At 36.5% G+C, this 10,209-nt stretch overlaps 1 protein-coding gene and 1 long non-coding RNA gene across 5 annotated transcripts in view; one reads left to right on the top strand and one right to left on the bottom strand.

The window, feature by feature from the left end:
• The window catches only part of LOC110348453 (uncharacterized), a 38,213-nt gene extending 32,223 nt beyond the window's left edge, over window positions 1–5,990 (top strand). The window contains exon 5 of the long non-coding RNA XR_002393713.2: window positions 252–5,990. This is a non-coding gene — a long non-coding RNA (uncharacterized LOC110348453). The remainder of the gene's footprint in view (window positions 1–251) is intronic.
• The window catches only part of Efcab7 (EF-hand calcium binding domain 7), a 33,068-nt gene that overhangs the window by 18,337 nt on the left and 4,522 nt on the right, over window positions 1–10,209 (bottom strand). For all 4 annotated transcript variants that reach the window (XM_021255605.2, XM_004841525.3, XM_087212834.1 and 1 more), the window contains 4 exons: window positions 8,964–9,175; window positions 8,156–8,242; window positions 6,541–6,736; window positions 5,986–6,104 (listed from right to left, as the gene is read on the bottom strand). In XM_021255605.2, the coding sequence (XP_021111264.2) occupies window positions 5,986–6,104; window positions 6,541–6,736; window positions 8,156–8,242; window positions 8,964–9,175 (614 nt within the window). The remainder of the gene's footprint in view (window positions 1–5,985; window positions 6,105–6,540; window positions 6,737–8,155; window positions 8,243–8,963; window positions 9,176–10,209) is intronic.

Below are 10,209 nucleotides of genomic sequence, written 5' to 3'. Positions count from 1 at the left end.
GTCACTTTAATAACCAGAGAAAACCGGGTACTGAAAGTTACACAGACTCGGTTTTACAAGGAGTTTTTCGTGGGCCAGGGACGTAGCTCAGTGGTAATGTGCTTGCCTGGAATGTGCAAGGCCCTGAGTTTGATCCCCAAGGCCCCCCAAAAACAAAAACAAGGTGTTTGTAGAAATAGTATGTCTAGAGTCTAAGGCTTTTTCACCAGGATACCAAACAGAAAAATTTTATTGTTCCCTAACTCGATAAGGTTCAAACTTGGTTGAAGGCCGAAGCATCCTCCCCGACATCTGCCAGGACCACGCGCCCAATAGAGGCTGGCCTCAGGGGCCACCAGCTGGCCTCAGCACCGGCTGTCCTGACCACAGGAACCGCTAAGGACAGCAACGGAGAGGTGCACGGCATTCAGGCAGTCGTGCTTTGAGACAGTTCAAACTATGATTCTATCATTAAACTTTTTCCTTTTAATCAATTTGATTGTAAGATCATCCGATGGAGTTTTATGAACATATTTTTTTTCTACTTACCTATCTGGAATGGTAAAGGATAATGGTGAGTTACAAAATACAGGTTGATCATTCCTTATCTGAAATTTTAGGGCCTGGAAGTGTTCTGGGTTTGGGAGTGTTTCAGGTTTTAGAATATCTACTATATGTGCTGAACATCTTAGAGACAGGACCCAAGTCTGAGCACGGGTTCCCTGTGCTTCACATGCACTTTAGAGGTGTACATCGTATGGTTTTGCACAGTGGGCTCGGTGAACCTTGCATTTACACTGTGACCATCACACAGGCTCGGGTGTGAACATTTCTGCTTGTAGTGTAATGCTGGCAAGCAAAAAGTTTCAGATTTTGGAACATTTAAGATTCGGGGTTTTGGGACCAGCAATGTTCAACCTGTATTAAAAGTAGAAGGAGGGGCTGGGGATTTAAGCTCAGTGGTTCCACCGCCTGCCTTGCAAGCACAAGGTCCTGAGTTCGATCTCCAGGACCAAAAAAAAAGTAGGAGGAGCCAAAAAAGCAATCTAGTGCATATTTCCTTTTTGATGGATACGAAAAGTCTGAAAAACAAAGTGCTAGGCACAATGTCACAGCTCTCACTGACGCCAGAACGGGAGCAGGAACCGAGGGCTCCCTACTTTCTTTGTTTTGTTTTGTTTTGTTTTTGAGTTAGGGTCTTGCTATGTATTCCAGGATGGCCTTGAGCTCACCATGTAGCCCAGGCTGGCCTTAAACTTGCAGCGATCCTCCTGCCTCAGCCTTCTGAGTGCTGGGATTACAGGCATGCACCACCATGCTCAGTTTAGGTCTCCTTATTTTCTAGTCTGCCAGCTGTAAGTTCTGTTCTCTTCCACATTTAAAAATCTTTGAATTTTTTTTTTTTTTTTTTTGGTACCAGAGATCGAACTTGGGACCTTACATTTGCGAGGCAGGCAGTCCTTTGAATTTTTTAAAGCCAGTTTTTAAAAGAAATTTCATATTTATGATATTACTATAATAAAGTATAATGAAGCATTATCATTCTAAATTAACTATAAATTTAAGTGTTAAGATAAATTTAGTTATTTGGTTTTCTTAAAAATATAGATTTTAGTAGCTGCTACATTTCTTGTACTTGTATTGCAATCATGAGTTTGGACTAGTTTCAGTGAAATTGTAAAAAAATAAAGCAGTTTGCTTGTATATTGATATGGAACATAATTTGTATCATTTGGGAAACTCAAAAATGGAAGAATTTTTCCATAGATGTCAGTACTTTTGCAGTCAATGCCATAGGCTGATAGGAGACAGTTTTATTATAAAATCTAGCTAGGGAGAGGTTAAACATTGTTATTAGAGATCCTCCTAAGTTTCAATTTTGAAAACAATGCTACAATAGAAGGGAACGTGCAAGTTTCTGTGGAAAGGCTGAACTAAACAGCACATTACACATAGATTAATAAGGCTGGAAGATGGTAGAGCAGTAGTTATTATACAAGTAAGATAATTAGGTTATTTTGAACAGTGAATAACAGGACTAGGAGAATTTATAGCTCCACTCTTTAAAATGAAACATTTGCTTTCTTAAGATCTGCGAGTTACCAAGCACACAATGCTTTTGCAACTTAATATTTTCTTTAAAACACATAGACTTTTAATCATACCAAGATTTTTCTCTTGGATCTAGACTAAAATGTTATGAATTAGAAGAAAAAAGTACTGATAAGTTGGCTGGCTCATTTACATAAATGAATTTGAAAGGATTATAGATTAAGTTGACAATTTGAATATTATAAGAAAAATGGAAGGAGTTTTTAAAAAATTTTAGAATGATAAAGTAAGGAATTCCATGCATGATAAGAGTATTTTGACAACAAAGCAGAAATAAAATAATAGCTTGTAATTCTTATGCAGGGCATGAGGTGGTGCTATGTTCTACCAATTCATGTACAGTAATTCATAGACGCGCAAACAACTGCTACTTCATTTATTTGTCATACAGAAATTTTACTATCATTTGTAATATATAAAGAAGGATTGAAAGCACAAATTAAAAATAGTAAAGCAGAAAACAGCTATCAAAGCAAATGTATTAGTTAAGTTGCATTATTCTTGGATCACAGTAATGAACAGGATTTAATCTGACATACAAATTCTGTGTTATTAATAAAACATGAGGTGGAGTAGGATTAGTAAGCAATAGATCTGACAGCTTTAGTCAGAAGATGAATTTGCCATTGTTTTTTTATAAAGATATTCTGTGTCACTTACTAGAAAGCTATTTGCTTTCAGTATGTTAAGACAAGTAGATAAGTAAAGATAGTTACTGAACTTTTTGTTGCTAAATAATATTTTTAAAATAAAAAGTTAAATAGATAATTTACGAAGGGAAAAATTGACATGGATTGTCTCTTAAACAGGTTGGTCAACATTTTGAAAGAGAAACTACTTGAAGCTTTTATAAAAATTAACAGTGAATCATTTTGAGATGGAAAGTTTATATTATCATATAGATATCTATAAAATATATGTGTACCACACATGTATATGGTATGCATGTACCATATAACATAGGTTACACACAGGTGTTGCATATATGCTGCACAATGTATGTATATAGATGTTCATAACATTAATAGGCGGAATAACATGTATGTGCTGTGTGTGCTTTTAAGGTACAATACACATGTGTGAACATATATGTGTGGCTTGGAGCCTACTCTAATTTCAGTCATGATTTGCTTTAGCAAGGAAGCTGAAGCTATTCCTCTCAAAGGAAAATTCCTGACATTCCTTGAACATTTATAGAACCTATGCACACGCATCAAATCCAAGATTTTTAAAAACCCAGTAATACAGTACCTAATGATGTCCAGTGGAAAGTAATATATGTATAGTCACTGTAAAGTTCCTATTTTCTTCCTGTAACTCAAGTCCTATATGAAACTGTGTGGATTTATAGGGGTTTTTTTGTTTTGTTTTGTTTTTTGTACCAGGGATCGAACTCAGGTCCTTGAGCTTGGGAGGCAGGCGACGGAACCACTGAGCTAAATCCCTGGCCCTGGATTTATGTTTTAAACTCTGGCTGCTGGGTGTGATGGTGCACTCCTATAGTCCCAGCTACTAAAGAGGCCGAGGCAGGAAGACTACTTGGCACCCTAACTCTAACTCTCAGGAGAAAAATGAAAGGAAAGGACAGGACAGGACCATATTCCAACAATTTCCAAATTTCTAAAATCTCTCCTTCTCTGTCCCAATTCTGTACTTCTTCATTCCACCTGAAACTGAAGTACCCAAATTTGTTTAAAATAGATTTAAAGTATTTGAAGAAAATTAGTATAACTATCTTTTTAGTAATTTATTCAATATTTGTATAACCAAATGCTTCTCAGAGTGGCTATAAACCTCAGAAAGGTATAACATTTATGAAATTAAACAAAATTACTTCAGAGTAAAGTGAAAACAAAGAAATGAATCCCACTGAATAACAAAAGGACCCTGGACTTCTAAAAAAAGTCATTTCAGCTCAGCTCATCCAAGAAATACCCAACGGTAAACAGTGGGAAACATAAAGATCAGAAACAGGACAAAAAAGGGTAAGACATATGGAGCTAACAAGTATTACAAAAGATAGTAAGTTTTATATGAAAATCACAGAATTAAAAAGTTATCGATATGCTAACTTCAGTTTTAATCATCAGATCTTCTTGGTACCTTCCACCTAATTCCCAGCACCAGCATCTTCCCTGTTCGTGACGACTATGGCCGAAAGACTCATTCTCACCAGATTCCCACCAGATCTGCCCGTCCCTACAACCTCAGCACAACTGGGACTAAGCCTCTTGCCTCCCCATCTGGACACTGCATCAGTCTCCCATTCTCTCTCTCCATGCACAATACTAGGAGCTTTTCGTAAGCTACACTTTCACAATGCCATTATCACCCAAAGACCTACCCTCATTTCTTAGGTCTACAACAATACTAACAAGCCAATATTTTATTACAGTGAATACTTTATGTCCCATGCTACCATACTAAATATTTTACATATATTAAGATTTAAATCTTTCCAAAACACACTAATGTCATTATTCCCAACTTATAGGTAAAGAAACTGAGATCCAGAAGGGCTGCTGATTAACTTCCCCAAGTTGGCACAGTTATTAAGGAACAAAGCTAGGGCTCGAGCTCAAGTCTGTACCCAACGTTTTCATCAATACCTAGAACAATGCTTGGCACACAGTACTTCAATCAATAAATATTTGTTGAATAAATGAAATACTATGCCATACCACCTTGCTATATGTCAATAACCAATGAAAATTTCTATGTTTTAATTCAAGGTTCATATTTTACACTAAGTGAAATGGCTAGCATACATTACCTGCTCGGTAATTATCTGAAATTAAATGAATTTTATTGGTATGGTCTCAATGGCACAGAGAAAAAGACTCATTATGATTTGATAAAATCTATATTAAAATTTATGCCTCTCCTGAGTAAAATTATATTTATTTATATTCTTGAATCCAATCACCAATAATTATTTAAGCCAATGTTATTAGCATTTAACTTAGTTGCAAAATACAAAAAGTTTCCATTTGTGGAAAATACTGCTGCAACACTAAATATTGTGTGAACATGCTGGGCGTGCACACCAAATTGCTTAGGGTGTACAGATTCCTAAACAGTCTGAACAAAATTCCTTGGAGATAATGTTTTAAAATTTTAATATAGAACAAATGTCACTGTCTAGCAACTTAAAGATATAAGGGACTTCAGAGTTCAATAACAAATACAGAGTTGTTATTTGAAACGGAAATGTAGCTCTGGGGAACAATCAGTTCAGTTTTCTAGCAGCAGTTACAGTGTGTGGTCATAACCACCCACCCTTACTGTGGTCTCCAGGTGCATATTTTTAATGTATCCTAGCAGTTTCCAGTTAATGTTTTATATTTCTGTAGCTATTATTTTCTGTTGAAAGAAAACTGGTAAAGGTTGTGTCTAAAAAGGGAAAACAAAGGAAGAAGATCAATATTAGCACTCTACAAATATTGACTTAGCAAAGTGACTTTGTTGTCTTTCTCTCCCAGGAATTGATATTGAATGAATGATTTATTTACCAGAAACACCTATGGAAAGTGTCTGTTACATAATTAAATAATCTACTCATCAAGTTCAAATATTCGGGAGTTACCATTTCCAAACTAAAGAACTTATGACGACATTCTTCTTCTGACTTTTATTTTAAAATGTTACAGGGCCGGAGACGTAGCTCAGTGGCACAGCACCTGCCTGGCAAGCCACGAGTCCCTGAGTTCAATTCCCAGTACCAAAAAAAAAGTTGCGACTGGCTTAAGTGTAGAAATGCTGTGTTCCACAGGAAGAACCTTAAAGAATTACTTCACAATTTCAATGGCTCATTGTTCACACAAAATAGTTGTTAATAAATGCAATATCAATTTTTTTCAGAAAAGTTATCTCTGCTAATTTAAAATACTTTACCTTTAGGTTTGGCTCAGTTAACTTTGAGTTGTGGTTACTGTTAGCAGCCATGGAAATTGTGCAGGAAACGGATGCTTTAAACTTTCTCGCTGTTGACAGTAAAGAAGCCCTGTTGTCACCTGTGAAACATAATAGTGATTTGGTCTCCACATTCGGAAAAGTTGTCGGCAGGTGTTTGCTTCTAAACACAGTGTAGTATAAAAGGACCACTGTAATAATGTCACTCTCTTGGTTCTTCCTATTGAAGTAAGGTTAAAAGTTTTATATTTATCAGGTTTTAGTGGTCCCCAATTTATGGGCTACTAAGATTCCTTATTTCAATATGTCGTCCTTTAGTCTGAAGTTTTAGTTTTAATAAAATATAATGAGCATAGCTAAGTCAAGTCCCATAATAAAATTTTACTTCAGTAGAGTTTTTACAGCTAAGAGAGTCTAGAAATTGAAGCTCATGAAAGTTGGATTTTCATTTATCACTAAGCAAGGATGGAAGGAAAATTTCATCTGAGTAATGACCCTTCATTCTTGATGAAGAAATTCAGTTTGGAGAGTAAATACCTTTATTAGAGAATGCTCCCTGATCACTCTGCCTTCTGATTCCAGGTGACAGTTTTGGTACTGACGGCGAGTCCCTCTCGGAGAACTCTTCCATGTGGCTTCCAAACTGTTGACACCTCAGTTTACTGTCAGCCTCTAGCTTTTCTAGTGCAGTCTTGAGACACTGCCCGCTGGTCATCATATATAATTTACAAAACTACAGGAAATAAAAAAGGAGTCCGGTGGGTGAAACATTCAATCATACATTTGGGAGGCAGAGAAGGCAAATGCCATTAGGAGGGGAGGGGTAGACTGACAGATGGAATATATTTCTTGTTGAACTGGGTTGTTTTATTTTCCCGAATCAGACCGGCTGGCCTCGAGTGACCTGGTGAGAAGCAGCCGTGATTCAGTGAGGAGGTCATACTCGGAGAGAAAATAAAATGCTGTACAAGGAGAAGTGAATCATTTTTTTTACAAGACGTGCTGACTTGCGTTTGTTCTAAATAATTTTATGATTTTGCCACCCTGGGAAGGGTACATTTCTGAGAATGTCTATGTTGCTTGCATGTCTGTGTGTGCGCACATATGCATTTTAACTTGGTCATAAGGCTGAATAGCTCTTATCTAAAATGTTGGAACCAAAATTGTTTTGGATTTTTATCAGAGATTTGGAGTGTTTGCATATCCATAGTGAGTAATTTTGGGAGTGGAACCCAAGCCCAAACAAGAATCTCACCTATGCTTCACAGACACCTTTACACATAGCCTGAGGGCAGTTTTGTATGGTATTTTAGTGTGCCTGCGTTGACTGGAAGCCCCATCAGGAGGCCGCAGTGTGGGGTTTTCCTTCCTTTTGTCTTTTTCTTTCCTTGAAGCACTGAGGATTGAACCCAGGGCCCCAGGTTGCACTAGGCAAGTGCTCCAGTGCTGAGCTACCTTTCAGCCCTTTTCTTTTCAAAAATTCTGAATCACTTTTTCTAAATTTCAAGTAGCGCAGGCTGGCCTCCAGCTTCAGTGGATGGGGTAACAGACCCGTGCCACACACCCAGCTCAGATGTAGAATCCAATGTCCACACTCAAAAGTCTCAGATTTTGGTATCTGGGGTAGGGATGCTCCATCTGTATTATTTTAAATGTAGTCACCGTATTGCAATTTTGGAACTGTCAAGAATTTCAAGTACAATGAAAACACAGCAGTATCTATGTCACTGCCAATGTTTACCAGAAAAAGTGCTTTAATTTTTTTTTGTTTTTGGTACCAGGGATCGAACTCAGGACCTTGCACTTGAGAGGCAGGCGCTGTGCCACTGAGCTAAATCCTCACTCCTCGTGCTTTAAGTTTTAAAAAGACTTTTCTAAGGGCGTGGGGTATAGCTCCTGGGATATGTGCTTGGTATTCGTGAAGCCTGGGGTTTCACCCCTAGGGGGCAAAAACCTAAAACATTTCTAATGTTGATGAGCTTGATTTAATCATTTTACAATGTATGTATGTACTTATCTTTTCATTACATGTGTGGTATACAAATATATTTTTATATATAATATTTTATATATTTTGTCAATTATACCTTAAGAAAGCTGAGTGAAAACTAAAATATAAATAATTTCCCTAAATAATATGCGTATTACGTACCTTAATGTAGTCAAATTTGCCACCAGCATTTACATCAGGCAAATTTATTATACTATTGACTTCTTCTGGAGTCATCTTCTCACCTCTCTGAAATAAAACAAAATGATCACCACTTTGTTATTAATTGGGATAATGAAAATACATTCTAAACTCTTCTACAAGTAACCTGGAACATGTGGCTTCATGACCAGTCAGAATAAGCACTATCTCAAGCAATAATGACACTGTTAGACAAGACTGAAAACACAATTTGATTAAATTTTGTGAAAATGTGCCAAGTTTCAGTTCACTAAATTTTATCAATTGTATATCATAGAATCATAACTGTTACTGAATTTAGAGTAATGGTATTTTCTAATATTGTACCAAGAAACACAGTGGATTTCTAAAGGCTTTTATGTTTTGCTTTTTTCCCTCTTGTCACACATGGACCTGTATCTGATTTACAGAGTTCTAGGTAGGAAGGAACTGCATGGGAGCACAAGGGACTGCAACATGGGCTCAGTCTGAGATTTATCTTCTGCTGAAAACAGCACCTGTCATCCAGAAGGATCTAGATGTAGCTTCATCTGTCAGTGAAGTAATGCTTTTGTTTATTTCTTTGAGACAGGGTCTTGCTATGTAGCCCAGGCTGGCCTCAAACTCACAGCAATCCTCCTGCTTCAGCCTCCTGAGTGCTGGGATTGCAGGACTGCACTACCATGCGTGGCAATGAAGTAATTAGTTTTAAGTGAACTTTACTAGCCAAAGCTCAACTCCAAGTTGTTCTGCAAATCTGCACATTACAAAAGAGTTTCACAGATCTTACCTTTGCTAGAAATTTATAAAGGTCAGTGTGTGAAATACAGCCGTCATCATTTACATCTAACTGCTTAAATGATTTTAGCAGTTCTGCTTTTGAAGTAGGTTTTTCCTTCCTTAAAATTACACAAAAATCATCAAAATTCAGTTTGGCAGTTTGAGGAGTCCAATACTTATTAATAGTTTTTTGGGATGGATTTCTTCCTGCATGCTGAAGAGCTGCCCAATAAAACAAGTATTTGTTATTGTTACACCTGGAATTGGTGTTTAAGTGCACTTTTTCTTTAGATCATTATCTATTATGATATTAAGCAAACTTCATACATAACAATACATTAGCTCTGATTGACTATCAAGTTACATCAATGTATGCCTGACTTTTAACAACAAAATATTTGTGCCACCAGCTAAAGAGTCTCAATTTATTAATGCTCAAATTAAATAAATTTTTCCTTTCCTGACAGTTTGGTTCTCAAACTACATGGTTGAACTGTTAATATCAGACTTACTTAAGCACTTTTAGAGAAAAAAAGATTAAAAACATCCATTTAATTGTTTTAAGGACATAAATCATTATGTTTTATTGCTCAACAAATATTTTAATGAAGTGAAGAAGTCATTTTAAGGTCGCCAAGGGCATGATAGCTAACATGCTCATCATTGCTAGGTTGGCTTTTGTGAGTCATGTTTCCAGTGCCTCATACATCTGCTTGCAGTTATGGCTCCGCTAAAAATCAAGAATGTCAACATGTTTTGAGAGAAGACTATCAAAGAGATGTAGTGGATAAAATACTTTTCATTTTTAATCATGTCTTTCTAGCTATGAAATAATTACAATATGACAAAGGCTGTGTATATTTGCATACTTCGTATCACACTTAAATATAATAATAGTTTTAGGGCCAGGGATTTAGCTCAGTGGTTCTGTAGCCTGCCTCGCAAGCGCAAGGTCCGGAGTTCAATCCCCAGTACCAAAAAAATATATAACAGTTTTAAACCATTTTACACATATATGTATATCTTTGTACAGTTGAGTATATGTACCTTGGTAATTTGCAAATAAACTTCTGCATAGTAAGGCACAATTCTATATAAAATGAATTAATGATAAGTCTCCTAAGCACTTAGGAATTAGAAAGTTGAGTTGTAACTTTGCTAAAATATAAGATATATTTCTTTAGCTACCAACTTTAATTATAAAACTTTATACTGGGCAATTCCAACTACCTCAGATGAGAACTCACAAGATCTGC

This window comes from Heterocephalus glaber, unplaced genomic scaffold, assembly GCF_053883595.1.
Source record: "Heterocephalus glaber isolate CG9 unplaced genomic scaffold, H.glaber_assembly_v1.0 deba00001442, whole genome shotgun sequence".
NCBI classification, from domain to species: Eukaryota; Metazoa; Chordata; class Mammalia; order Rodentia; family Bathyergidae; genus Heterocephalus; species Heterocephalus glaber.
The sequence above is the reverse complement of the archived record's forward strand: the minus strand, read 5'-3'. Positions and strand labels throughout refer to the sequence as shown.